The sequence below is a fragment of the Talaromyces rugulosus genome, chromosome II (assembly GCF_013368755.1).
Source record: "Talaromyces rugulosus chromosome II, complete sequence".
Taxonomy (NCBI): Eukaryota; Fungi; Ascomycota; class Eurotiomycetes; order Eurotiales; family Trichocomaceae; genus Talaromyces; species Talaromyces rugulosus.
The window spans coordinates 5,023,689-5,048,156 of record NC_049562.1 but is presented as its reverse complement, the minus strand read 5'-3'; the positions used below and the strand labels follow the sequence as shown (position 1 = coordinate 5,048,156).

At 49.1% G+C, this 24,468-nt stretch overlaps 11 protein-coding genes across 11 annotated transcripts; 5 read left to right on the top strand and 6 right to left on the bottom strand.

The window, feature by feature from the left end:
* Positions 1-223: 223 nt before the first annotated feature.
* Positions 224-2,847, bottom strand: TRUGW13939_04204 (uncharacterized protein; the record flags this gene model as incomplete). The annotated part of the gene is made up of 5 exons (XM_035487381.1): positions 224-1,619; positions 1,676-2,487; positions 2,551-2,599; positions 2,675-2,682; positions 2,743-2,847. The coding sequence occupies 5 exons, from the start codon at positions 2,845-2,847 to the stop codon at positions 224-226; spliced, it is 2,370 nt and encodes a 789-aa protein (XP_035343274.1).
* A 506-nt stretch (positions 2,848-3,353) lies between these two features.
* Positions 3,354-4,310, top strand: TRUGW13939_04203 (uncharacterized protein; the record flags this gene model as incomplete). The annotated part of the gene is made up of 3 exons (XM_035487380.1): positions 3,354-3,391; positions 3,457-3,884; positions 3,931-4,310. The coding sequence occupies 3 exons, from the start codon at positions 3,354-3,356 to the stop codon at positions 4,308-4,310; spliced, it is 846 nt and encodes a 281-aa protein (XP_035343273.1).
* Positions 4,311-4,642: 332 nt separating this feature from the next.
* On the bottom strand, positions 4,643-8,985 carry TRUGW13939_04202 (uncharacterized protein; the record flags this gene model as incomplete). Its single annotated transcript, XM_035487379.1, has 8 exons — positions 4,643-4,894; positions 4,960-6,251; positions 6,314-6,517; positions 6,578-7,060; positions 7,142-7,394; positions 7,513-7,585; positions 7,697-8,864; positions 8,949-8,985. The coding sequence occupies 8 exons, from the start codon at positions 8,983-8,985 to the stop codon at positions 4,643-4,645; spliced, it is 3,762 nt and encodes a 1,253-aa protein (XP_035343272.1).
* Positions 8,986-9,448: 463 nt separating this feature from the next.
* TRUGW13939_04201 (uncharacterized protein) lies at positions 9,449-10,246 on the bottom strand (the record flags this gene model as incomplete). Its single annotated transcript, XM_035487378.1, has 2 exons — positions 9,449-9,855; positions 9,913-10,246. The coding sequence occupies 2 exons, from the start codon at positions 10,244-10,246 to the stop codon at positions 9,449-9,451; spliced, it is 741 nt and encodes a 246-aa protein (XP_035343271.1).
* Positions 10,247-11,378: 1,132 nt separating this feature from the next.
* Positions 11,379-12,802, top strand: TRUGW13939_04200 (uncharacterized protein; the record flags this gene model as incomplete). Its single annotated transcript, XM_035487377.1, has 4 exons — positions 11,379-11,568; positions 11,637-12,019; positions 12,073-12,578; positions 12,634-12,802. The coding sequence occupies 4 exons, from the start codon at positions 11,379-11,381 to the stop codon at positions 12,800-12,802; spliced, it is 1,248 nt and encodes a 415-aa protein (XP_035343270.1).
* A 712-nt stretch (positions 12,803-13,514) lies between these two features.
* On the top strand, positions 13,515-14,695 carry TRUGW13939_04199 (uncharacterized protein; the record flags this gene model as incomplete). The annotated part of the gene is made up of 3 exons (XM_035487376.1): positions 13,515-13,986; positions 14,049-14,280; positions 14,344-14,695. 3 exons carry the CDS (start codon positions 13,515-13,517, stop codon positions 14,693-14,695), a joined length of 1,056 nt encoding a protein of 351 aa, XP_035343269.1.
* Positions 14,696-15,070: 375 nt separating this feature from the next.
* TRUGW13939_04198 (uncharacterized protein) lies at positions 15,071-16,055 on the bottom strand (the record flags this gene model as incomplete). The annotated part of the gene is made up of 2 exons (XM_035487375.1): positions 15,071-15,699; positions 15,755-16,055. The coding sequence occupies 2 exons, from the start codon at positions 16,053-16,055 to the stop codon at positions 15,071-15,073; spliced, it is 930 nt and encodes a 309-aa protein (XP_035343268.1).
* Positions 16,056-17,903: 1,848 nt separating this feature from the next.
* TRUGW13939_04197 (uncharacterized protein) lies at positions 17,904-19,026 on the top strand (the record flags this gene model as incomplete). Its single annotated transcript, XM_035487374.1, has 3 exons — positions 17,904-18,065; positions 18,118-18,265; positions 18,320-19,026. 3 exons carry the CDS (start codon positions 17,904-17,906, stop codon positions 19,024-19,026), a joined length of 1,017 nt encoding a protein of 338 aa, XP_035343267.1.
* A 134-nt stretch (positions 19,027-19,160) lies between these two features.
* TRUGW13939_04196 (uncharacterized protein) lies at positions 19,161-20,037 on the bottom strand (the record flags this gene model as incomplete). Its single annotated transcript, XM_035487373.1, has 5 exons — positions 19,161-19,223; positions 19,280-19,685; positions 19,744-19,853; positions 19,910-19,944; positions 20,004-20,037. 5 exons carry the CDS (start codon positions 20,035-20,037, stop codon positions 19,161-19,163), a joined length of 648 nt encoding a protein of 215 aa, XP_035343266.1.
* A 388-nt stretch (positions 20,038-20,425) lies between these two features.
* TRUGW13939_04195 (uncharacterized protein) lies at positions 20,426-22,151 on the top strand (the record flags this gene model as incomplete). Its single annotated transcript, XM_035487372.1, has 3 exons — positions 20,426-20,545; positions 20,601-21,092; positions 21,141-22,151. 3 exons carry the CDS (start codon positions 20,426-20,428, stop codon positions 22,149-22,151), a joined length of 1,623 nt encoding a protein of 540 aa, XP_035343265.1.
* A 922-nt stretch (positions 22,152-23,073) lies between these two features.
* TRUGW13939_04194 (uncharacterized protein) lies at positions 23,074-24,354 on the bottom strand (the record flags this gene model as incomplete). The annotated part of the gene is made up of 4 exons (XM_035487371.1): positions 23,074-23,601; positions 23,654-23,724; positions 23,776-24,026; positions 24,086-24,354. The coding sequence occupies 4 exons, from the start codon at positions 24,352-24,354 to the stop codon at positions 23,074-23,076; spliced, it is 1,119 nt and encodes a 372-aa protein (XP_035343264.1).
* Positions 24,355-24,468: the final 114 nt, after the last annotated feature.

Genomic DNA, 24,468 nt, shown 5'->3' with positions numbered 1-24,468 from the left:
CATTTCTTGGCCCGCTTTCCGTAAAGGACATAGTGCGAAACGCCGTCTTTAAATAGTACGTAGGGTTAGGGTTAAGGTTGTTAGGGTCATTTATTCGTTGCTTCATTTCAGTATATCAATAGTCGTTCTAGAAGGAAGCCAGCTTCATATTGAGAATACAATTCATCTTCCCCATCATCCTCCGTCTTGTCAAAGTCTTGACATCTCCAGAAACTGCGCAGCGTCAAAGCAAGAGAAAATCGTCACAGCCATCATTTGGGTATTTCCCTCTGGTATGGGTATAGTCCTTCAAGACAGCTCCAGACCATTCATACCAAAACTCATAACTCAAGACTGTGTGATCTGCATAGGTGAGAAGTAGTCGATATCGACGAGACGGGTTCCAGCCCTGCCACGGCTCGCTAGGTTGATAGGTCCAGTTGGCTGCTCCATGACACTCAGCGTCTGTAGGACCCGACATGTCTTCGGAGGTTGACGAGCTATCATCACTCTGATCGTCCTCTTCATCGCTAGGCCCTTCATATTCGCCCCAGGTCGAGACATTTTCACACCCATCAGCTCCTCCCTTGTCGTGGAAGCGATAGTGGAAGGAAATGTCATCCTGACTGCTAGCCTTATACGGCACGTCAGGCACATCTGGCGCCTTCTCAAACCCCTGTATCGGACTGACAGCAATTCCAAGAAGCGGCATAAGCGGCCGTTCACCGTGTCGCTCCTGGCTAGCCAAAGGAAGCATCCAATGGATACGAAGAGTAAGGGCGCCACCAGAGACTCTTCCCAACGATATTATAGCCGCACGGCCTTTCTGAGTTGCCGCAATCACGATTCCATCCTCCGGTATGTATTTTACCATGTTGAATCTATCGAAGCTATCTATTGTATAGACCGTGTGGCTGAAATGTTGCCGTAGTGGACCCGCGCACACAACGGCAGAGGGCTGCGAAAGGGGGTTTTCAAGAAGTTGAATGTCTGTTTCCGAGAAGCAAAGGATTGGAAAATCTGTAAAGCCGTATCCTCGGAGTCGGGGAGTTGGAGTGGCTTGGTAAGCGTACTCCGAGATTACGGCTTCCTCGTTGCTAAATTCTGGTATCGAAGACAATACATCCAGAACATTTTGAACGCGATGGTCCCAGTCTGTATCCATTGAACCTTCCGGTTCTTCGTACTCAATGTTATCGTTTATATACTCTTCAGAAAAGATAACAACATCATTTCGCTCATGACGAGCGGGTGGCACGCTTAATGCATCTGCTGATGTTTGCTGTGCAACATTGTCGCCTATTCTCCGGTCTGAGGCTGTGACATCTTGGTCAGTTCTGGAAGAAGCATCTGTTGAACGATTCTGGGTTATAATACTATGACGGCTAGCTTTTCCAATGAAACTTTCGCTATCAAATATATCTGGGAATGATGGCTCATCCTCATCATCTCTGGAAAGAGGCTGAAAAGAGTCGAATAACGTCGAGGAATCCCGAACATTTTGACTTATATTCGTGATGTCTAGCACTGGCGGACCGTGTTCACGTCGTATATATGGCTTTCCGCCGCAAGCCTCGGTATACAGACCATGAGTGCGAAAACTGCGTGGGTCAAGGGCCAACACATTCCAGCCTCGTTCTCTAGTACTGTTATTAATTCAAGGGGAACACGGGAAGGAATCCAAGCATTCACTTACTCCGAGCGTAATATGTCAGGTAAGGGGCTACCATCATGAAAATCAAATTGTACAAATGGAACAAGGTTATTCCAAATGGCCCAGACAATAAGTCGATTGTCGATATCAGTACTCAACATCCACATCCCATTAGAGTCCAGGTCACTGTTGAAGAATGCGACGTTTGGGATGTTAGTGCAATGGCCCTTGTATGACAATCTCATATTACGTGAACGGTGGTTTCTAGGTATTGACTTCCGAAGCTGTTCAAGTTGCTCGGGTTTATCGATGCACAGCCAGTTTTGTTGGTAATTTTGGCAATCTTCAACTAATTCTTGTTGGCCATCCGAGTCGTCATCTTTTCCCGAGTGAGGTTCAGCCAGGGCAAACGCAAAGACTGTGACAACGCAGGTATTTGCGCTGACAGCAATCAAGCGGGCGTATTTATGGACAGCCAAGCCCCAAGCACTAGCACCCACGTTCTCACAAAAAAAGGGGTCTGTGTGTTGGTATAAGAACGGACTCTTCTGTCCATTTTCCCTGCCACGAGCGATTTCTGAGAATATAGTTTCGACATGGTACCCGCAAATGTTTCCAGAGTCGGTGGCAAGAAGTAAGATTTCATCACGGCCCAGATCGTCAACAACCAGGTTATTTATTGCGTGAGGGAACTCCCAAGATATGTATCCCCTAGCGTTTGGTTGTTTCATCATGGGAGTGATAATCATTATCGGCTTTGCTCCAAGGATCTGCCGTGACCCCGCGGGTTCCCATACGTATACCTGATGGCGATATGCCACAAAAAATAAATTCCTTTTCTGCGACAGGGCTGTCTATATATGCTGGTCAGGAGGGGCGCTATCATTTTTGTTGAGTGAAAAAAGTGGCGAGCGTACCAAGTTGTTCCTCCATGATGCAGCTCCAGGTGGGAAAACTCCGTCTGCTCTGCTCATGCATGGTCAATTTTGCATACAGAAAGATCTGCATGCACATACGCATGCTAATGCAGCTCATACTTACTCGCGAAACTGTTGTGTTGCTTTAGCAAACCCAAGTACCAGCAGACGGGTCTATTTTCAAGCACTTACCCTAGTATCACCCCTCTCAACATTCAATGGCCTCAGCTGAAGGTCGCTGTGAGTTGGTACTATGCCATCGTCGATTTGGACGACATCCAACAGTCTTGTAGACATGGTGGAATGAGGCAGATGGAAGTCAAAGGTACTGCTAGCAAATGGAACATTTGGATAGTTCCACTATCAATTGATCATAGCAATCTGCAATCAAGTGGGTCTCTGTTAACTGTTTGGCGATCTTATCAACCTTCTCTTCATATCAAACGATCAAGCAATGTGACTGTGTGGCAAGTGGCGTGTGTGCGATAAATATATCGACACTTGTCCTTCGTCAGCCCCTCTCCACCCAACAGCTTTTGAAGGTCTTGTGAGCTATCAGCTGGCAGGGCTACAAAAAGCATTGATGCCCGAGGATAATTCTGCAGTCAGCCTCGTAAGGAAGACACAGAAGTCGGAAACAAATGTGATCGCCAGTGAGGTCATGCATGGCCTGGCTCCCAATTGGCCCCAGTCCGATAAGATAAGGCGCGTGTGCTCCTTCCCGCCCAACTTGAACCAACAGACCTGCCACCAACACCAAAATATCACATCGGTTTCAAGAGACAACAGAGGGCATTGTCACCATGGATTTAGTTGCAGGTGTTCGGAAGGAGGGCAGCCGGTAAGTTGATTGCCTGTCTAATTTTGGCAAAAAAGGGCTTCTCTAATGCAAATATACTCATCTAGCGGCGGCCGAGGAGACTTCAAATGGACCGACGTCAAAGACTCGTCGCATCGCGAAAACTACCTGGGCCATTCGCTAATGGCTCCAGTCGGTCGCTGGCAAAACGGGCGCGATCTGGGCTGGTATGCGAAATCAGGCGAAGACGATTCCGAAGAAGCAGCAGACAGAGCAAAGCGAGAACTGGAAGACGAGCGCCGTCGTGTCAAGGAGGCTGAGCAGGAAGCCATGGCGCGCGCCCTGGGATTGCCTGTTGCTCCCAAAACCTCGGATGCCAATTTGACACCCCTGGGTGGAGGCGATGTTCGCAAGGCTGTTCAAGGAGTCACCGAGACCGAGGATCGGGACGACGAAGGCGGCCGTGGAATTGGATTTGGCTCGTATGGCGGCCATGTTATGGACGCACCTGAAGGAGAGATATTGGCACCTGTTGGTTTAGACTCGAACACTGGCCATCGGGCCTCTCGTCGAGATGGCAGCCCGCGAGACAGCCGACCAAGGCGCGACAGGTCCAGAGACCGAGACCGCAGACGACACGAACACCGTGACCGCCACCATCGTCGTGCGCATGACCGTGGAGACCGTGAGGGTAGACGTGAGAGTGGGCGAGATAAAAATCGAGAGCGCTCTCATCGAGACGACGACCACGATCGCTCGGAACGCCACAAACACCATCGGCGCGACAGGCGCCGTCCATCCAGATCTAGATCCAGATCCCCACGTCGCGAGGAGCATCGTCATGGCCGTGAAAGTGCTCGAGAGCATGGTCCCCGAACTGACAGTCGACGTGAAGCTGATCGGCATGACCACAGAAGAGAGAGGAGACATTCTGATCGTGAACGTCGAACGTAGACGATAGTTTAAATTTTTGATCCTGGTCATTTTTATCGGATTATACATAGCGATGGTGTTTATCTTTCAATTGGAATATGTCAGGGCATACCAACGAACTTGTTTAAATTATTCCTTCACAAGACTGGTGCAGTTGAAAACATTTGAATATGCAATATATACTTCTATCTGGTTCCTTCAAGCGTCAAAATTGAACTATGCCCATCTTCCAGCACTGTCATCAACTGGTATCATAAAATGACTACATTTACACATGCCCTACAATCCCAAACCACATTCAACACGCAAACAAAGGCGAACCGTTCCAAAAAAGTCATATCAAAATCAAGCGCATCTCAATCACAGTTCATCATGACCACGACCCGCAGAAGACGAGGACAGGCCAGGCATAGTCATCATCTTAACAACCAAACTTGTCCAGCCGGTAAAGTGCTGGATTCGCTGGCCCTGGCCGTTGTCTGGGTTGTACTGTTCCCAGGCGAACCCGGTTCTTTGCCATTCTCGGAAAACATTTTGGACAAGGTTCGTGCGGAGCTCAGAGTAGATCTTGGTCGCTTCCGCCTTGTGAGGACCAGCAGATGTGGCAATATCCTATTTTTAACAAAAGTTAGTATCATATTTTCCAAGTTCGCGAATAAGGGTCTCGGCAAACATACGTAAAGACTCTTCAAAACCATGTAGTTCATGTTAATCCAGACAGGGCTTCGCCAGTAATTTTCCTCGGTTCCATAGAAGGGATCATTCTTGCTCAGACTGCGAATACCATAGTCACTCCAGAGCTCTTCAGGGTTTCGGATCAGATCAAGTGTCGCCTTGAGACGCGGGCTGTCCGGCCCAACCATGCCAGTCAAAAAGGGAAAGATGGAAATGTAGCCCTTGTGGCAGACGTGGACGTTCTCCTCAAAGTCGTCGATCGTGGCATCGCACCATGTCTGCGCATCCTCGTCCCAGTGCAAATCGTCAATGTTTCGAGTGATGGCGTTTTCGTAAACAGCAAACTCCTCGGCATCCTCGGACTCTCCGATCGACTCTGCAATTCGGCGAATGGAGCGGCTGAGCAGTCCCATCCAACTGATCAAGTCAACGTGCAACTCGCCTGGGTGGGGAGGTTGTGCTCGAGGGTAGTCATCAAGACCAGACGTCAGAATGTGCTGCACGGTACGTCCACGCCAGCGGTAAGCTTCTTTGCTTGAATAAGCCTCGCGATCGTAGGAATTGACATCCCCCCATTGAGTCTTCTTAAACCAAAAGTACTGCCTCTTAAGAAGTGGGTAGATGGATCGTAGATAAGACTCGGCCAATTCTTGGTTCTCAAGGTGGGCAGATCGCAAGCTGTCCGCAATACCTTCGCGTTCGAGATCGGAACGCTTGGTGATAGTTTCATTGAACTTTAGCTTGTCAACAAAGGCTTCCAGGATCAAGAACAGGGTTGGCGGGTTAGCGTAGTGAGGATACTGGACAGCAAACTCAGGAGGGACCTTGTTCCGGGCTTCCAATCCCAAGATCTGCTCGCGTCCAATCCAACCATCTTCATCAATGAGATTGAACCAACTTTTGACAATGTCAAGAGCCAGGTCTGTATCCCAGTCAATGACTGGAATCAAATGGAAGCCTTCATCCCATAGAAATCCTCGAGGGAAAAATGGCCTGGATGGGATGCTGGTGAACAATTCTCTGGGTTCCTCCTCTGTAGGCTGGACCCGTGATCTCGCCTCTGCAGCCTCCTCCCAGAAGCCTTCGTTTTCCTCATCGTACTCTGGGGCCGCAGATCTATCAACAAGGCCACTGCCATAGAAATAACCAACACCGCCCACAAGGTTGGAAAGCATAGCCTTGGAAAACTCAGAATATTCTGGGTCGTTAAAAGGCGCCTGTGGCGTGAAAAGCTTATCAAATCGGCTTGAAAAGGCCGAAGAAGTCTCCTCGATTTTGTCCGTCAAAAAATCGGCTATCATGGTTAGTTGTGCTTCCAATGAATATTGGCCCTAGTTATAAACTTTGAGAACTTACAAGTCAGAGGTTCAGGTGCAGAGCCTGATTGAAAAAGAATGTCGAATTCAAATGCACCCTCGAAAACCTTTTGCACAAAATGTATGTTTCCCTCTCCAGGAATATTGGGGAGGGTGAAGAGTTGAGCTGGTGGCGGAGGGAATTCATTTCCGTATTTTTCAATCGCGGCATCGAGACCAGGCTTCATAGATGCAAACATGATGGCTATAAAATCAGTCAATGATATTGCTCTGAAGAGATAAGGGGGAAAAGGACCAAACTTACTCTTTGCTTGCCAGAGATGCTCCTGCGGCATTTCCAAACTAGAGACAAAAGTGTGATACAAGGGTTTCTCATCGTAGCTCGGGTGGGTGAATTTAGGATGCTCATTGGTATCCGGACCAGACGTCACATCAATCGAAAAATCTCCCAGTTCCGGGGTCACTCCTTTTAGTTTCACGTCTCCCTCGAAGCCCACGGAGTCTTCGTCGTCGCCCTTTTCCACCTCGACGCTGCCCAGGCCTTCCAAGGACGTATAGAAAACGACGGTTGTAAACAGGTCCGCGGGGGCACTTTCTCGAGGCACACCCTTTACGCGAGCGGCCCAGCTGCCTCCATGAAGCCCCCCAGGAACTTTCACAAAGTCAATGGTCATGTCGATGGAGTTGCCAGTATCGTGAACGGTCTGGCGACCACCCTTGCGTATATCGTACTCCTCCCAGCCATAGCCAGCCATGCCCTCATTCTGCTCGCAAGTATGCCTAAAATCTTCGCAAAAAAGTGTTAGCAGGTTGAACCCTTTTCTATTCTAGAGAAACGTAAAAAAAAAAGGGTGGTTTGTCTGCATACTTCCTTGCGCTGTCATATAGTTGTCCAACTTTGCCCACATCAATCCAGCGGAAAGACTCTTGGGGATACGAGGGCGAACCCCAAAGTACAAATTGGGCTTGTACGGTCCCCATAGCAGAGAATCATTGTTTGCTCTGGCGACCTCGTTGGTCAAGATGGACGCATCGTCTGAAGTCGCAGCGTTGGCGGAGCCGAGCGCGGCTAGAAGCGTGGTGCAGACGAACGAAAGTCTGGATGCAAAATACATTTTTTCCTTATCGGTGAAGCATCAGTTCAGGAAGGAGTAAGAGACACAGCAGTCTCTTTGGTTTGCGAGGGCCAATTGACGGGGAAGCAGTGAAGGAGGAAGTTACTGCATGTGTCTCTGCTACCTCCACGTAATACTTCCGCTCCGCGCGCCAGGCAAGCTCCGCCCGGACGATCGACAGGGCAGCCCGTTCTGGACTAGTGGATTATTGCTGCTTTCTAGTATACTACAAATTAACATAGAGATATGTCTTCATTCATAGTATTCTGTCTAAGAGTCGCCATCTATGTACAAATCTCATTCATTACAAAAAACTCCGCGGGTCCAACGCAGCGATCTTTGCGCTCTTCGCACCGCCTTCAAAGACAAATTCACTGATAAGCTTTCCTGTGCCAGGCGCATTTTGAATACCCCAGCAGGTATGGCCAGAGGCAAGGTACAGCCCTTTGATTCCAGCATGGCCGATAAGTGGTCCACTGCCGCTAGCAACATTGGGTAGATAGCAAGCTTGCCGTTTGGTAACCTCGCCGGATTTCAGCTCGTCGGAAATGCTCCCGACTGAATTTATGATATCTTCGCAGCGCAATTGGTCGACTTCGACATCTGCCGATGTTTCAGGCAGTGGGACGAGATGGTCACCATCTCCACAGGCATATACAGTTTCATCCGGGCGAGCATAGATTTCGGGCGTGACCACGGTAGATCTCTTCGGATTGGACGCGGAGGGCAACTCGATATTGGTGAAAAGCGTATAGGCAGATACAGGCCTTGTCGGGCGAATGACAACGCTGTGAGCTCGAGTTGCAGATATCGGTGCTGGGGGGAACACTTTTTGCGTCCATGGGCCAGCCGACACAATAACGTCTGTTGCGGGGATAGTATGAGATTCACCAGATGCCTTGTCCGTGTACGTGACGGATTTGACTTGGTCGGATTCCTGGTCAATGTTTGTGACTTTGCCCAATACGATGTTGACGCCTTTCTCTTCGGCAAGCTTGGCAATAGAGGTAGTAAACAAGTACGGATGAACCTGGGCTGTCTCCCCGGGGTCGCTCATGCTTTCGTATCCTCGAAGACCATCTGGGGCGAGCCAGTCCAAGTCCGATGGAATGCCGGCTGCTCTTAATTTACCGACAGCAGCTGAATCTCGCTTTTGTAATGAGACTGATGTGCCAGCGCCTCCTCCCTTCTTGTCTTGGGACGGACGGCCCTTTGCGATCAATTGGCCGCAGTTCACTTCTCGATAGCCCCAGGTGTCTTTACCATTGTGTTCTTTGGCTAGGTCGGCGTGTAATTTGAAGCTCAGTGGCACAATGGCGCTTGGGTAGGCCCAAAGGGCAAGCAGACCCCCCGCTTTGCCGGATGCCCCTCCGGCGATTTCTGAAGCTTCAAGAAGGGTGATTTTGTGCAGCGCTGGGTCGTATGACGGGTGCCTTGTTAAATAATAAGCCGAGCAGGATCCGATAATACCGCCGCCTGTTATCGAAATAATGTCAATGCTTGTTTTCTACACTGCGGGGCGCAGCTGGTGGACATCGAAACTAGCAGAGACGAACGCACCGATTATCACGATCTCCCGCTTCGTGTTGGTAGCCATTGTGTTGCAAGAAAGCAGTCTGATTGACCGGCTACCAAAGGAGGCCACTGTTGTTGAGTGATGAGAGTGTTGATGGTTGATGGTTAAGTGACAGCAGTTGGAGACCGAGACCTATATTCTTTGGGGTGAAGGATCGTGTACGTCACAGCGGGTGGCGAGAAGTCCGAACTTGCACGATCGACACTGCGTGTTGTTCTAGTAGAAACAATGCAAACAATAATCTAATGAGATACAAGTAGCATTAATGGTAATGAATTTTCATTTGTCCAAATAAAAATGTTCTCTTCTGCAAGAGAGGGTATGTTTCTTATTCTCTTAATCGAAGGATGCGCTATCAATGTGCCCAACAATAGTAGACAAGAAAATTATATAACTCCAAACTCCAGTCATGCTTCAATAGGTTTGCTAGGCTGTCCATAAAATGAAGCGCCAGCAGCAAATTTGCAACATGCGCGAGAAATGACTATTTGCCGGGACTGAGAGGCCTGTTGAATCCACCGGTACGATTCATATACTGTCTGTACTGGGTTGTCGTTTCCTTGCGCACGCCGTAGATATCGTTCCCGGGGACCTTTGTGTTTTTGGTGCTTTTGAACCTCGTGAAACCAACGGCTCTCCGCATAATAGCATCAATGTCGTCGGGGTCTTCGCTTTCGTCCATCGCGTCGACATTGTCGTCTTCATCTCGAACCCGGGCCTGTTTGCTCGAGACCCCGTTTGCGCGGCGATCATCAGGAGGGGCTCTGGGATCTCGTCTATCGTCTCTTCGGCCTCCTCTAGGGGCACGAGGGGGAGGGCTTCGGGATCGCGCAAAAGTACCGTTACGCGGTGACCGCGACCTATCAGGCCTCTCTGATCTCGAGCCGTAACCTAGTTTTATATTGTTAGTTGCATTTTTTTTTTTGTAAAGAAAAGGTAGGAACATACCGCGTCTGCTTTGGTACCGGTCTGCGCTGAGACTTCGGTCGCGCTCTCTCTGGCCTCTCGAGTCTTTCTTCAATTCTCGCCTGCCGTCATCGCGGTCGCGAGTCCGGTCATATCTGTCGCGCGATCTGCTGCTTTCTCTTCGTCGAACGGGCCTGTCACGCGAGCGCGAGCGATACCGGCGGTCGTCTTTGCCTGTCTTCCGAGAATCTTCTGGTCTGGAGCTTCGGTCTGGCCTCTTCTCGGGTGGGGGAGAAATTCGCTGTCTCTGGTCATTTGCATCCCACATGGCTGAGCTATCAGTTCGACGAGCCCGCTTCGCTGGCGGTTCAGCCATTTTTTGATCTGTTGTCAGGACTGGCAACGGTCCTTTGATTCGTTGTTCTGTGTATTTGTTCAGGGGAACAATATGCCGCTGACGATTACTATGCAGGTATTTTTGTTTTGGTGCGCTTCATGACATGGTCGAGGTGTTTCTTTCAACAGGGGTTGTTTGACTCGCATTTCCTTAGGCTGTCGAAGGAACAAGCTTTGCTGGAAAATTCTACGCTGGACTGTGCGGGCCGGAGACGCACTTTCTGCCTGAGGCATGATTCGGGCGAACTATATGACCACGGGGTGCATATCAATATTAATTAACATTATATATTATTAAGAGTTGCAACGTGGTAGGAGGGAGAAATAACATTTGCCAGTAAGATTTTACATTTTAATGATTATTGTCTCATAATAATGATATCTGGAAGAAATTGGAAACAGTCCAAAAGAAGAAGTACAATTCACCTATTCTGTCTGTATGTACAATAATGTGTACGGCGTGTCAGAAAGATGGCCTGCATGATTCAGCTGATAAGAATAAACTTTGCACCGCCCATGCAGTGACTTCACTGCTGTTATTATTTAGTACAGTATGCAGTATGCAGCCCGAGTACTGTTAGTGTTGAGGCAGTGTGCGCGCGCCCCCATTACATCACCGGCCGCTTATTTTTGTACCGTGTCCCCACACCTCATCTGCAGCCAATCATATGCCCGCTATCTGGGGGGACGCGACTGGGCAGCCCCCAATGCCGCTGCTGATTGGCCGTTTTCCGCCGCCGCGCGGTTCTTCCGCACGCTAGCCTGTTTGGGGGCTTGGCATCTCGAGGGGACCCAGGATAGGAGTCCGCCTGGCAGGCGTGCCAAAGTTCCTTCCCCAGTCCTCTCCTTCAGCCTCCCACTCACGCCCCCCCGTGCCGCTCCTTGACCGCGCAGTCTTCTCCGGCACTGCGTGTTTCGTTTTCTTTCCTCTTCGCTCAATCACCGGAATGTCGCGATAGCGTTCTTTACCCCCCCAACTTCCTCACTGGCAGACTGATAGACTGGACGAATCCCGCGTCGCACTCCGTCCGATCTACTTGAGGCCCCAACGGTCCTTTCACCCGACTCCCTTTTTCTTCTTTTCTTCCTTTTCTTCTCTTTTCTTCTAAACAATGGGACTCATGGGAGTCTTTCGACGCCGCTGGCAGCGCCTTGCCATTGTCTCTATAATCTTCTGCATGGTGTCGCTGTCAATCGTGTCCTCTCGGGAAGATAATCATGACGTGCAGCCTCACAGCGATTTGGAGGCGAAACACCCATTGCTCTACAAACACATACACATGTCGGATGTCAAAGGAGGAGGTAATTTTGGCTTTTCTTTGCTTTCTTGCCTACTATTTTCGACTGTGCTGACCCTTTCCTCAAAACAGCCTTTTACATCCCTCCTACCTGGACGTCGGCATCGGATCCGAAACCCACAACCATTATAGAAGCCGCACGGCTCTTGTCCCGCGTGATTGATACCAGCACAGATCAGTTCATTTCTCGCTCGGAGATCCCTTTGATCGTGCACCAGACGTGGAAGAACACACAGGTCGATACCTGGCCGGAGCTGGTCAGTGATAGCGTGGAGATATGGCTTGAACACGCCGTAAGCACACCCATGGCGTACCTTTTGTGGGACGACGAGGGCATCTATCGATTCTTGGAGGAGTATGAGCCTCGATTCATCGACCAGTTCTCCGCCTTGCCCCGAATGGTGGAAAAGTCGGACGTTTTCCGCATCATGGTTTCGAAATACATTGGAGGCATTGTAAGTTCTCTCCTTCTACCTGGCTCGTTCATCTGCTAACGGCTGTGTCATAGTACGGAGATGTCGACACCCATCCGTTACGGTCGCCGGCGACTTGGATTGGGCGCAATGACTTGGAGCCGTGGGACGACCCAGTGACAGGGTCCCACTACAACTCGACCAAGCCAGTCAGGGCGATCTTCGGAATTGAAGCCGACTGTCCTCCTGAAACTGATGACTACTGGCGAATGGGTTATACGAACCCTGTCCAATTGACCCAATGGGCTCTGGCCACTGCCCCCGGCCACCCAGTTTTGTCGCGCTTTATGGACCGGCTACACGCTTATCTCGACGAGGTTGCAGTTCACCACGAAGGAAATTTGACAACATCTGCCGCCTCGCAGGAGCTTTATTATGCCGACCCCCTTGTTCTGACTGGCCCCTCGGCTATAACAGAAGTTACACAGGATTGGCTAGAAGACCGGGTTGGCCTTAGATGGAATGCGTTGACGGGCCTGTACGATGGCGGTAGAAGCAAGTTGGTGGACGACATCATGATTTTACCCATCACTGGCTTTAGGTATGCGACGCCTGTTTTGACAAACTATTCAATTAGTAGCTAACCATGAGTACAGTCCGGGACGCGGCCCATACGGAAATATGGGGTCGAAACCACTGAACGATCCAGACGCACGTCTCCAGCATCTTGCTCAAGGGTCTTGGAAGGGATTCAACCTGCGGGTTGAGATGGGGAAGTTCTGTCGAACGTTTCTTGGCCTTTGCAAGGACTGGTCCAAAACATGAAAAAGGAAAAAAGAACAACAAAAAAACAGAGAAAAAAACAGAAATAAGAAAAATACGCGGCCAAAGAAGGTGATTAATAGATAGAGGATATTGGCGATCATTGCTCGGAACCGGCGTTTATTCACATTGTCGATTCCCTCTTATACCCACGTTGCATATATGTTTTGTGTCGATATCAGTGAGCAGAAAACGAATCTTTTGACCCGTTTAGATTCTAATTGAAGATGATTGTCTGGAACATTCAATATTGATTCTGATCCATGTGTTCAATGTCTTAACACTACTAATGTTGGCTTGGGCAGTCCTCATACATTATCATTGCTGCCTGGTTAAGTTCTATTTATATCACCTCGAGTATTAGAACTGAACCCTAACTTAATTACGCCCCGCCTGCTTGATAAAATACGAACTCGGAACAGCTTGAGACTGTCACGGTATTTCGGAGGTGTAATTTCGGGTTCGGTACGTTACTAGCGTGCAGCGTGATGGTTATGGTATAAGCCCAGGGTCCAGGACGAGTCAAGATGGTACGACATATATAGCCATAAGCCAGTCCTGGCGGGGCTTCTGCCGTCAATTGACTTCTTTTGCCTGTATTCCTTTTTGAGCTCGTCCAACCCGTTCTTTTATCGAGCACGCTCGCTATATCCATATAACCCCATCTCTGCTCGCCAGGACATGTGAGGAGGCAGATCAGCGTACAGTTTAAGCCATGGCCTGCTCGTGGACCAAACTGCTCCTTTTCTCGTGCACGCTGCTCTTCCTGTCCCAGCGATGGTGGCTTCCTCTACTCGGTCTGTTCATCAATCTGGCCTCCCTCCCCGGCCGCTGGCATCGCAGCGCTTCTCAATCCTACATCTCGCACGAGCAGGACAACTTTGACGTGACCTTTGCCAGCTACGGGGCTAACCAGACCACTGCTGGGCCGCAGTACGAAGACCTTGTCCCACCGATTCTGCATCATATCAGTCTAGGTCCAAACCCGCCGCGCGAAGAGTGGGTTGCGGCACGGGCTGAGTGTATCAAGTACCACGGGCACTGGAAGGCGTTTCTCTGGGAAGATGGGAATGCGGAGGAGTTTGTTGCTAGCGAGTTTCCACACTTGAAGCATGTGTGGGATAGCTATCGGTATCCGGTGGAAAGGGTTGACGCGTTGCGGTATATGGTGCTGCATAAACACGGCGGTATGTCCATCTGAATACTCCAAATAGTGAGTGGCCTGTGGCAATTCTGACATACCCACCAGGCGTCGTTCTCGACTTTGATCTCACATGTAAACGGAGTCTGGGACCCCTGAGACGATTCGACTTTGTCGCCCCGGCCGCTCATCCTACGGGCTTCTCTGTTGGCTTCATGATGGCCAGCCCGGAAAACTCGTTTGTGCGCTCTCTTGTCGATAACCTCGCTGCTTATAACCGGTCGTGGTTCTTTCTTCCGTATGTGACTGTCATGTTCAGCACCGGCTGTCACTATGCTTCGTAAGACTCTGTCAAAAGAAACCTCTCTCTATATACCTCTACTAATGCAGCAACCACCTACAGCACGATATTCACCCTCCAACAATCCCGCACTGCAATCCGCATACTCGGCGGCATAGAGAACAACCGCCGACTACACATGCTCAACGGCTTCGTCGACACCCCGCTGTTTCGGCACCTGGGCTCGTCGTCCTGGCACAGTTCCGACGCATTTTTGATTAATTCACTGGGACATCCGCGCAAGGGCCCGATAATTGTTCTGGTTGTTGTCGTCTCGTTTTTGACGGGGTCGTTGCTGGCGATCTGTTTCGCTTGCCGCCATCATCGGAAACGTTGCAGTAATCATCCTTCCCGAAAGAGGAAATTTTGGAGTGGGCATGTTGAGGATGATGTGGATTCCATCAAGGAGGCGTGATTTTTTTCTTTCTTTTTTTTCCCCCCCTCTCTCTTTCACTTTACATCTAGCCATTTGGGTTTGGATTTATTTCTATCTTCGCATTTAGCGATATTTTTTCATATGGGGTGGATACCCTCTTGTCTTTTGTCGTCCTATTCTCACTGACATGTGGATATTTTTTGAGTGTAAATTATTCATACTGGAAATTTTACATGTACTTGATATGGTTAATATATTGGATTTTATTCTTGCGACAATTGAATACAGATTGAACAGATCACATGCAAGTCTTCATAGATCTTTAAACTAAACACTTAATATAGACTATATAACATAAACCTGGTATCACGATATCACCGGAGAGAAAAAAAATCCATGTAGATACTATGCTCGTCACATCCTTCTCAGATCATTAAACCACATATACCGACTAAGCACCAGATACAGCACTCGGTCCCACGAGTACTGAGAAGCGTGCTGCTTAAAGGCTGTCCGGCCTTGCAAATACTGGCCCCAACTAGTCACAATCAGAGCCCTGTCGCCATAGACATCGCCGCCCAGCGGAGGCAACACAGCCTTGCCCGGCACCGGCACCGGCGTCGCATACCCATCCGGTGCGGCAGTGAAGATGGCGCGCAGAATCCGACCAGCAAAGGGGAACGAGGTCAAAACCAGGTCGGCCAGCGACGCGTACTTTCTCAGCACGAATTTGGTCTGCACCGCATACGCGGGAGGATTATGGTCATGATCAGCGGAGAACTTGCGCACCCCGTTGCTGACAGACCGGTGGTTGACATGCCCGGAGATACCATACTCATCAAAAGTGATGATCAGGTCAATGTGCCAGTCCTTGACATGGCGCTCGACAATGCGCTCGATGAGCTTCTCGTCCCACCATTCGTGCGGGTTGTCTTGCAGGTTTTTGTTCTCTAGGATGACGCACTTGTCGTCGACAATGCCTAGTTCGGCGCACGAAGCCTTGGCTTCAGCGCGTCGCTGGTCTCCCAGGCCTTCATGGTTTCCTGGAGCATCATTTAGTTATTGTTTATTTCCGTTTATCAACAAATGGAAACTTACCACTGGACAAAACAAGTATATGGCGGTTCACATTCGGCGTCCCCCAGCTCTGCAGAATGCTCGGGCTGAAAAACAAACACTCGTCGTCCGGATGCGCGGTAACCAGCAAGATATTGCGCGCATTGCGGATTGCATGCGGCACCAGACGAGGATCTCCCGCGAGAAAGCTGCCTAGTAGCACGTACAGGAAGAGCGGGGTGCAGAAGAAGGCGATGAACAGGGTCGAGCCAATCGAGCACCTGCGGCGTACGGCTCGCCGGCCGAGATGTACTGCGCCGGCGAGGATCTTGGACCTTGGCATGCGAAGTGAAGATGGGATTTAAAAAAAAGGAATATTGGGATGAAAGATCAGATCAGATCACGTCGCAGGGTCGACGAAGGAAAGAGATGCATGAATGTCGGAGTCTCGTCTTGGTATGGCGGCGGGGGCCTGGTAATGATACGCGCTAGTACGGATCAGGACATATGTGTATTCGAGGTTAATTCTACTTTTTACAGTTTGTGTCTATTATTGAAGACCCTAGATATCAGCACCAGATGATATAGTCACGAACCTGATTATTAGGAATGAGGGATATTGGTATACAGAGCCTTCCGTGGTCGTAATTACATTACAGAGCCTCATACTAGCCAAGGGCGGCTGAAATTGGGCATCGGATGTGTCATTCTTAAAATACGTGTACCACAAACTGAAAAATTTGCCGAGGATATGTAAGCTACGGCTGAAACAGGCTATAGCAAAAGAAGACCAGCCGGTTGAAACCGCACGAATCGATTGCCTCAAAAACACTATACAAAGCTTGAATTGGCTAGCGTCTCGTCTAAGCCAACTATATACGCCGCATGTCGTATCTGAACTATACCTACCCCTGTTGCATGGACTGTAATATTTGGCGGTTGTAACTATCCGTATTCGAAACTGAGCTCAGCCTGTTGGCCCCTTTCTGCAGACTGATGTTTGCAATTGGCTGGCTGACAGTATAGACGACGAACAAGTCATCGAAGGCTGAGCAGGCATGCATAACAAGTACGATCACTCCAGTCTTTGGCTTAGCTTTGACCAAAATGCACTTGGAAATAGTTACTGATGCAGGAAGAATCCGTCCAAAGCCATCTAAGAAGCTTTATAATCCGAGTATCGCTGTAATATGCTCAATACGTGACCGTAATTTACAGTTACCCACTGTTTCTTACCGTACAGACGTGTAACAGGAGATCCCCACCGACTGGTCGACTCTGGCGGCCTCTTTTAATCACGCAAAAAAGGTCAAATTAGCGAGAGACATACATAGCTTACCCTTATTGGCATGGATTCCGGCTGACTTTGAATCTTGATGGAGCTACGGGACCGGGATCGAGGACAAGCTTTGCCAAGCTCTCTGATCGACAACCTGGAGAATTAGCCTCGATATCGTTTTTAAACCTGGAATAATAATAATAACAACAATAATAACTTTTGCGATAGATTCCGGTATGACACACAACACCAATTCAGTCGTGCAGCCTGTTTGTTTCATTTACCAGTCTTTGTGCTACCGATGTCCCGATTCACTAAAAGCATAATATCTCGGACAGAAAAACCTTCAACCACGGTGGATTTAAAGACGTGGCGGATTTGGGATTCAGCGATTGGTCATAATTTACCCAGTCGACACTACTGGACGCTTAGTTGAAACGATCCTGATCCAGGCAACAATATTTCATCTCGTCTAGCAAATTCGGGATCTGTACTGCAATATGTGTTTCTCATTGGACCCTCTCCAGGCAGCAATAATATTTCTACATGCCATTAAAATATTGTTCTTATTTCGGAATAGCCCGTTTTTTAGACATGCTTTTTGTGTATTTGCTTCTGGTTGGACGATCCGTCTATCTAGTACCAAGGCTCTTTCAATGCTGCAAGTGCTAAAATAGTTAGTACATAATTGATTTCTAGAATAGTAGTGCTATGTCTATCTACTCGTTATTTAGCAATTCTTTTAGCATTAATGTAAAATCAGAACATCAATTAATGTATGTAGTTGAGCCGCGGCCCGCACCGCCGCAGCTCCAGATATTATTTCCCCACCACGATTAAATCTTTTCTCCAACAACGTCAGTCGCTGCTACCAACATAATTCCTGTTGCACCGGTTGACATCCAGAACAAAATGTCCTCCAGGAACAGCCTATCGCATCGCCGCACGCACAACCTGCTTTTAATATCCAAACTGCTCAGCCTGAGGGACACGGCTTCCCCGCTGACGCTGGTCTTGGACTCGCTCGGGCAGCCTGCCAGACCCCTGTTGAAGGAGTATATACGACGCGCACAGGTATGACTTAGTATATAATAATTTCGGAGTATACGCTGAACCTCGTGTTTAGTTATCAAAAGTGCATGTTATATTCGTCTCATTCGAGACCCTTAAAAAGCCCCATGGCGTTGACTGCTTCGTCTTTGCGCAACGAAAGAAACCCGCCGACCTGGCCAAGGAGATCACTGCTGCATCTTCGTCTGCTGGTTCGACTCGGAGTAAGAACCAAGATGCCTTGTCGCTCTATTCGGTTGACTGACTGACGAATCCAGGACGCCTGATCATCATTGATAGCGTGAACCCTCTTCTGAGCAAGCCAGGAATACATCTACCATCCTACCTGGGTTCGCTCGTTGCGCCGAGCAATGCATCGGCACAAATCCAAACATCGCTGGTCGTGACATATCACCGCGACATTGTCGGAATCAAGCAGCGCCAGCCCTACGCTCCATCTGACTTTTCCCTCCTGAGTTATCTAGCCACAACTATCATCACCCTCCACAACCTGGCGCATATTCTCGCGCAAAAATCTGCTCGGGATCGGAGTCTCGCGGCCCCCGTTTTTGGTTTAGAAGAAGAGCAAGAGGGCGTTATTCTGGGCAAGGTCGACGGCTCAGAGCGCGCGAGCGGCGGAATTGTGATCGAGATGGAGCACCGACGTAAAAGCGGACGTGGCGTCGTCGAGTGGTATCATCTTCCCTCGGCTAGTCGGTATCTGCCGCAAGAGTTGAAAGAGGTGGTCACCTTGCTAGACGACCATCCTCTTTTCCAACGGGCCGAGGACGATGGCGCGCCAGAAGACGAGGAGCCTGGGTCTACTTTTGAATTGAAGCTAACCGAGCGCCAGCGCCGCGACAGAGAAGGCGTAGTGTTGCCTTATTTTGATGCGCAAAAGGGCGGTGGTCCTGGAGAGGGAGGGCGAATCCTGTACGACATGGGAGAAGAAGACGACTTTGACGAGGAGGAAGATGAGATTTGAGCATCCTTCAGTCTTACAGTATTTGACGTGTCGATGGTATCAATCATACAAAGAAAATTCGTGGCCCATTTATACATTCGCTATGCATACATTACATCCATCCATACGAGATATTGTTCAATCCGGGATATCAATCAAAAGAAACGCCACCAAATCAAAACGAGCATAACGAATCCGACTCCAGCAAACGGCCCGTACTGGAACCCGTTAGTTTTTCTTCCGATACACACGGCATATATACGCAGCAACTCACCTGCTTTAGTAGAAGTTCCCAGTTGATACGCACAGCGGCTCTGCGGTATTTCAAACTGTCCTCCCGCAGACGGCCTGACATCTCACCCATGCGCTCCAGACTGTCACCCCGATACAGCAAGTCTTCGATGTTTTTCGTCATGACCTTGGTGACATCGCGGAGCTCGTCGTTCAGCTTGTCCAGGTTGGCCGCCGCGCGGCTGTTCTGATACGTGCCCTTGGTGCGCTGGATGAACGTGTCGAATTCGACAAACGCGTACGGACGCAGATTGGGCGAGTGGTACTGTGATGCAGAGTATGTAGTGGTGAATTCTGTGGCAAGGTCCGCGAGATAGGTAAACGCGAGCTTTCGTGGGTAGGATCTGTCGCATATGCATAGGAAACAGACGTCATCTTTGATGATGTAGCTGAACAAGGGTTGGTTATTTTTTTGTGATATGCTGTAGATGTAGCGCGTCCACGTACTGTAAACTGTATTGCCCCGATTCAATACTGGCCTCCTGGGCTGAGTTCCGGCTCAGGCGTCGAAATATCATCTTTGTCTGGGATTTCACCTCTGCCAACTCGCCTTCTGCCTAGTAATTCGTGAGCAATTGCGTTCGCTTCATGGACTAAATATTCCACAACATACCTGTTCATCGTCTACAGAAGCAGCCAGCATGAGGCCTGTTCATCATTGTCAGTCTCCGTTTACCCCCTCTGATCGCATCCGTTGGGGTGCATACCATCCAGCCGCGCAATTTGCGTGGATTTGACCATGTTGATTCTTGTCCTTTGGCCGTGACGTTTAAAAGGAAACTGGCGAAATATCTTCCCTGTAAAGAAAAGACTGTTCCGCGAGAAATAGGTTGTAGAGATGCCTCGGCGCTGAAGCTCCCTGGCCCAAAATGCCACCTAGACGTAAGGCGGTGAGCGCCGCATGACGGCGATATCGCTCATCTCCGACAGCTACGCAACGCGACCAGACAGTCATTATTCACTTGAGCTTGCAAACAAAGGGAAAAGATACCGACACGTCATTGTGAGCTGCTTCGGGCGCTGCGACACACAAAACCCCCTCCAGGATCAGATATGCTCTAGAAAATCTTCACCCCTCCAACAACGGAGTCGTGATGCCGCCTTAGCTCTTTCTCCTCCACTTGAAGCTATGCCATCAGCGCCGAAGCAGAAGCAAAATGCTGCTGCGAGGCCAACCAAAAGGGGTAACTGGGGAGAGGACTATCTCATGACGAATCCGAAATCGGCTCTGGTCAACGCGGATCTTGTTGTATGTGGATTTCCGTGGCAGATAGGATAAAGTAGAGACACTAACTTCTCCGCAGAAGCTATTCTCCAACCCCAAAGCTTGGGAATGTCTCGACGAAGAGGAGAAAAAACATCTCTTATCACTACTACCAACGCACATACATCCCAACCCGGATCCCGATCCTGATAATCCCGATGCCAAAATCCCAGCGTTACCAGATGATTTCCTTCGCTACGATAACAACTGGCGAGGCGCGCTGCGTAACTTTCAGTCCGATCTAGAATCTGGGCGATACAAACCAGCATGGCAGCGCCAGGCAAAACAGGCAGTCCAGGACCGCGCCGAGGGGAAATACGATGACTTTAAAGAGCGCGAGTTTGAACAGTTCTGGGGCCAGAAGCAGAAGATCAACCATGGTCTCATTGCCGGCGAGAGCTCCAAGGTCAAATTGAAGACTCTAATCGAGCATGGGGTTGTGCGTGTGGGGGATGTTTGGAAGTATTCGCGCCTTGTTTCTTCGAAAAGGACTGGCAAGACGGGGCAGGTTCTTGTTGAGAAGGAGACCAAGGTAAGCATGTCAACGGCGTGAAGCTGGTATCTCCTAACAGGACCATAGATCATAGCTATTGATGGCGCGAATCTATCCTTCCTAGTACCTGCTGGTCAACGCACCTTTCTCTCCAGTCTAACAGCTCGAGATCCAGAAGACAGTATTCCACTAGAAGAACGAATACCTTCTGATTCGAATACAGTCCATGAGCCTCAGGCAGACTCTGGACAGGTTGAAAACCCAGAATCAAACAACCACGCCCAACAAGATCACCCAGTTCTTGACTTGCCCGTTGAGGCTACCAGAGATGATGGCCACGAATCCTCAAATCGACCAATTGGAAATGTTGACAAGGATACCGAAAAGCCTCCAGTAAACATCTCCCTCGATCCTCCAAAGGAAGATGTTTCGCGCCCTAAAAAAGCCGCAAGGGCATCAAACAAGCGCAAAATAGCCAGTGTTGGCCCCAGAACCACCCGATCCAAGGCTGCGAAAATCGATGCACACTCTTCGCCATCTCCAGGGCGCCATACAAAGAACAAAATAATACCTCACGCAGAACCCGCGCCAAAAACAGAGCCAGAATCTACGCCTGCCCCTGCAGAGACGTATCCTGGGCTGGATGTTTCTAATTTCCTGGCAGGTGCCATTGAGGTTGCCTCGAATTCTGCAGGATCCAACAAATCACCAGCAGCTCTTTCTCGTCATGAACCTGCTGAGTCAATAAGGAGATCGCCATCACCCTGCCCTCCTACAATTTTGGAGCATCCTCAGGCCGAAACTCAGCACCAGCCTGAACAACAAAACCCTGACGTCGCCTCCCCTACTCAACCTGGTTTGGAACCGCTCCAAGCCAAGCCAGAGCCTGTCTCCGATTCACCTGGCCCTTTAGAAACCACGCTACACAGAATCGCGGGACCTACTGCGCTGACGAAAAAGATCCATGAAATTGATGGCCGCGTCAGCAACCCATCGAATGGCAATGCCTGGAAGGAGATCCGCTGTTACCGAGATAACCAGGACATGGGCAGTTTGTGGGAAGTGCGACAGGCTTGGTACATCAAATTTCAGCAGTAAACACTAGACCCGAAAGATTTTGTTTCGTGACACCACGGCGGGTGGCAAACTGGAGTTGTGAGGCGGTTCGCAACGATTGTTAGAAAGTTCCTAATAAAAAGTAGGTAATATGACGGAAACTAATTAGTAAAAAACCTATTTTAATTAATTAATTATGATCAATAAAACTATATTGTAATAGTTTTAAAACAAAATTGTCTTATCTGATAGGTCTATTTGAAAATACAAGGATCTAACTTGTCTACTCACTTTCCGTTCATATCTTTCATAAATGGTAATATGGGTTTCCATTTATGTCACGTGACTAATCACTCAACGACGCATTCCCACTCTATCTCTGAGCGTTTGTCTTCCTCTCCTCTTGTCTTCATCCTCCTTCTTCATCTCTTTAAGACTCTATATTCCCATCGATTTTCATCACAAAACACTCGTTTTTCATCTACAGAGCGGCTACGAGGACAAAGTATGGCCATCCAGTTCTATATCAAAGCCAAATATAAATCTTAAATCTATAATCTTAATTTTTTTGTCTCTTAAAATATTTTTTAAAATAATCTTAGCCCTTTTATTCTTTTTTAATAATTAGCTTATAGTAGGCTCTTAAAACTTCTTAATTTATTATTTTCAATTTTTATTTTTGTTAGGTAGATCACTTGATTTTGACTCTACTGTCGGTTCCAGCAGGTTCAGAGCGCCAAACCGATTTCCACGACTCCACAACACTCCCATACAGATAGTGTTCACTTTTAAGGATACCGTCAATCTCTTCTCGTTGCCAGAATATTGGATAAGCAGAGAGTGCCGAATTTATGCTGTGTTTGGGATATTGAATTACACAACCTAGATTATTTTTAAGGAAACAGTGTCTACAATCAATATTATTGCTCAACCGGCATATTTTAATGTTAAAACTTGTCAAACCCTAAATCCCCTCCTCATGAAGTTCCTCATTACTACCAGCTATATTCACCGAATAACTAGATTGTACAAAGTCTTCGAGCTCCTCACTCACGGTTTTCAGTTTCTCTTTGACAGCAGCGACCCCTTCTGCGCCAATAATATGTCTCGATGGTGGGTTCTCATGACCTCCGACTGCGGTGATCGTGTGCACTGTCTCCAATGTAAGAGCTTCAAGATGCGCAGCGCTGAGCGGTGGGTACATAGAGACGACTTCTGGTGCGGAAAAGGGGCCCTGGTGATCCGCCTCAGAAGCCATAGTAGAGGATTCGTGATGCGCCACCGGGCTTGCAGCAGCTATGTCAGATTGAGGGAGACGAGATATAAGCCCGTCCAGTATATTGCGGAAGAGAGGGGCGTTATTTTGGGACGATGAGTAGGTTGGTAGGATTGGAGGCACGCTGCTGATGAGGTTTGTGAGGATCCGGATTTCCATGCTGCATTGGAGGATGGTCACTTTGATGTTGGAAGGTGCTATTTCATAAGCTATGCTCTGTAGGTCCATTGTTAGGAAAACTTGTTTTGCAGGAGAAGAAAGGCCATACATCGCAAAAACCCTCCAACGCCCATTCTGATGCACAGTATACTCCTAGGCCGGGCGTTCCAATATGTGCCGCTTTAGGTATGTTAGTAAAATGCCTGCATAACAGTAGATTCAGCGTCTTACTGATTCCAGATAGCACCAGTATATGCCCTGCTCCATGTTTGCGCATCGCTGGCAATGCCGATTTGATGAGGTTTACAGGACCGAAATAATTTGTCTCAAATTGATCGCGCACAAGGCCCAGTGCCCTCTCTGATGCGGCCAGTTCCTCAACAGTGCCGACAATGGCCTGGCTCGTGCAGCAGAGGAGAATGTCAAGCCTGCCAAAGGCTTCTATAGCTTCAGCTACCGCCGCTTGGCACTCGCTCGTCTTTCTATACCCAAATGTAAGCGACCCCGATTCATCCAAGTAGGACAGACAGCCTCTCCATACCTTATATCTAGCATCACCGGGCGAAACCGGTCTTTCCAGTTGTTGCTCTCATGGTTGCTTTCGACTTCGGCCAGAAAGTCATGGAAATAATCGCGCCGCCTTTCGTCGCGCAGAAGATCGGACGGGACCAGCCCACTGACAACGCAGTCTCCATGCGCAAGCAGCTGCCGAGCCAGATACAAGCCAATTGGGCTATCGCCAGACGAAATCAGCCATACTCGACGCTCAGCGTGCGAGGGGAAATGCGATCGCTTGTCGGGCTCCGTCATAGCCTCATAGGGACGAGGTGGGCGTGACCAGCAAGCCCATTGCCTGTTGGGCTCTGTCCTGTCTCTCAACTGCAGCCAATTCCCGGCTTGAGGAGGATCGCAGTCGAATGCAAA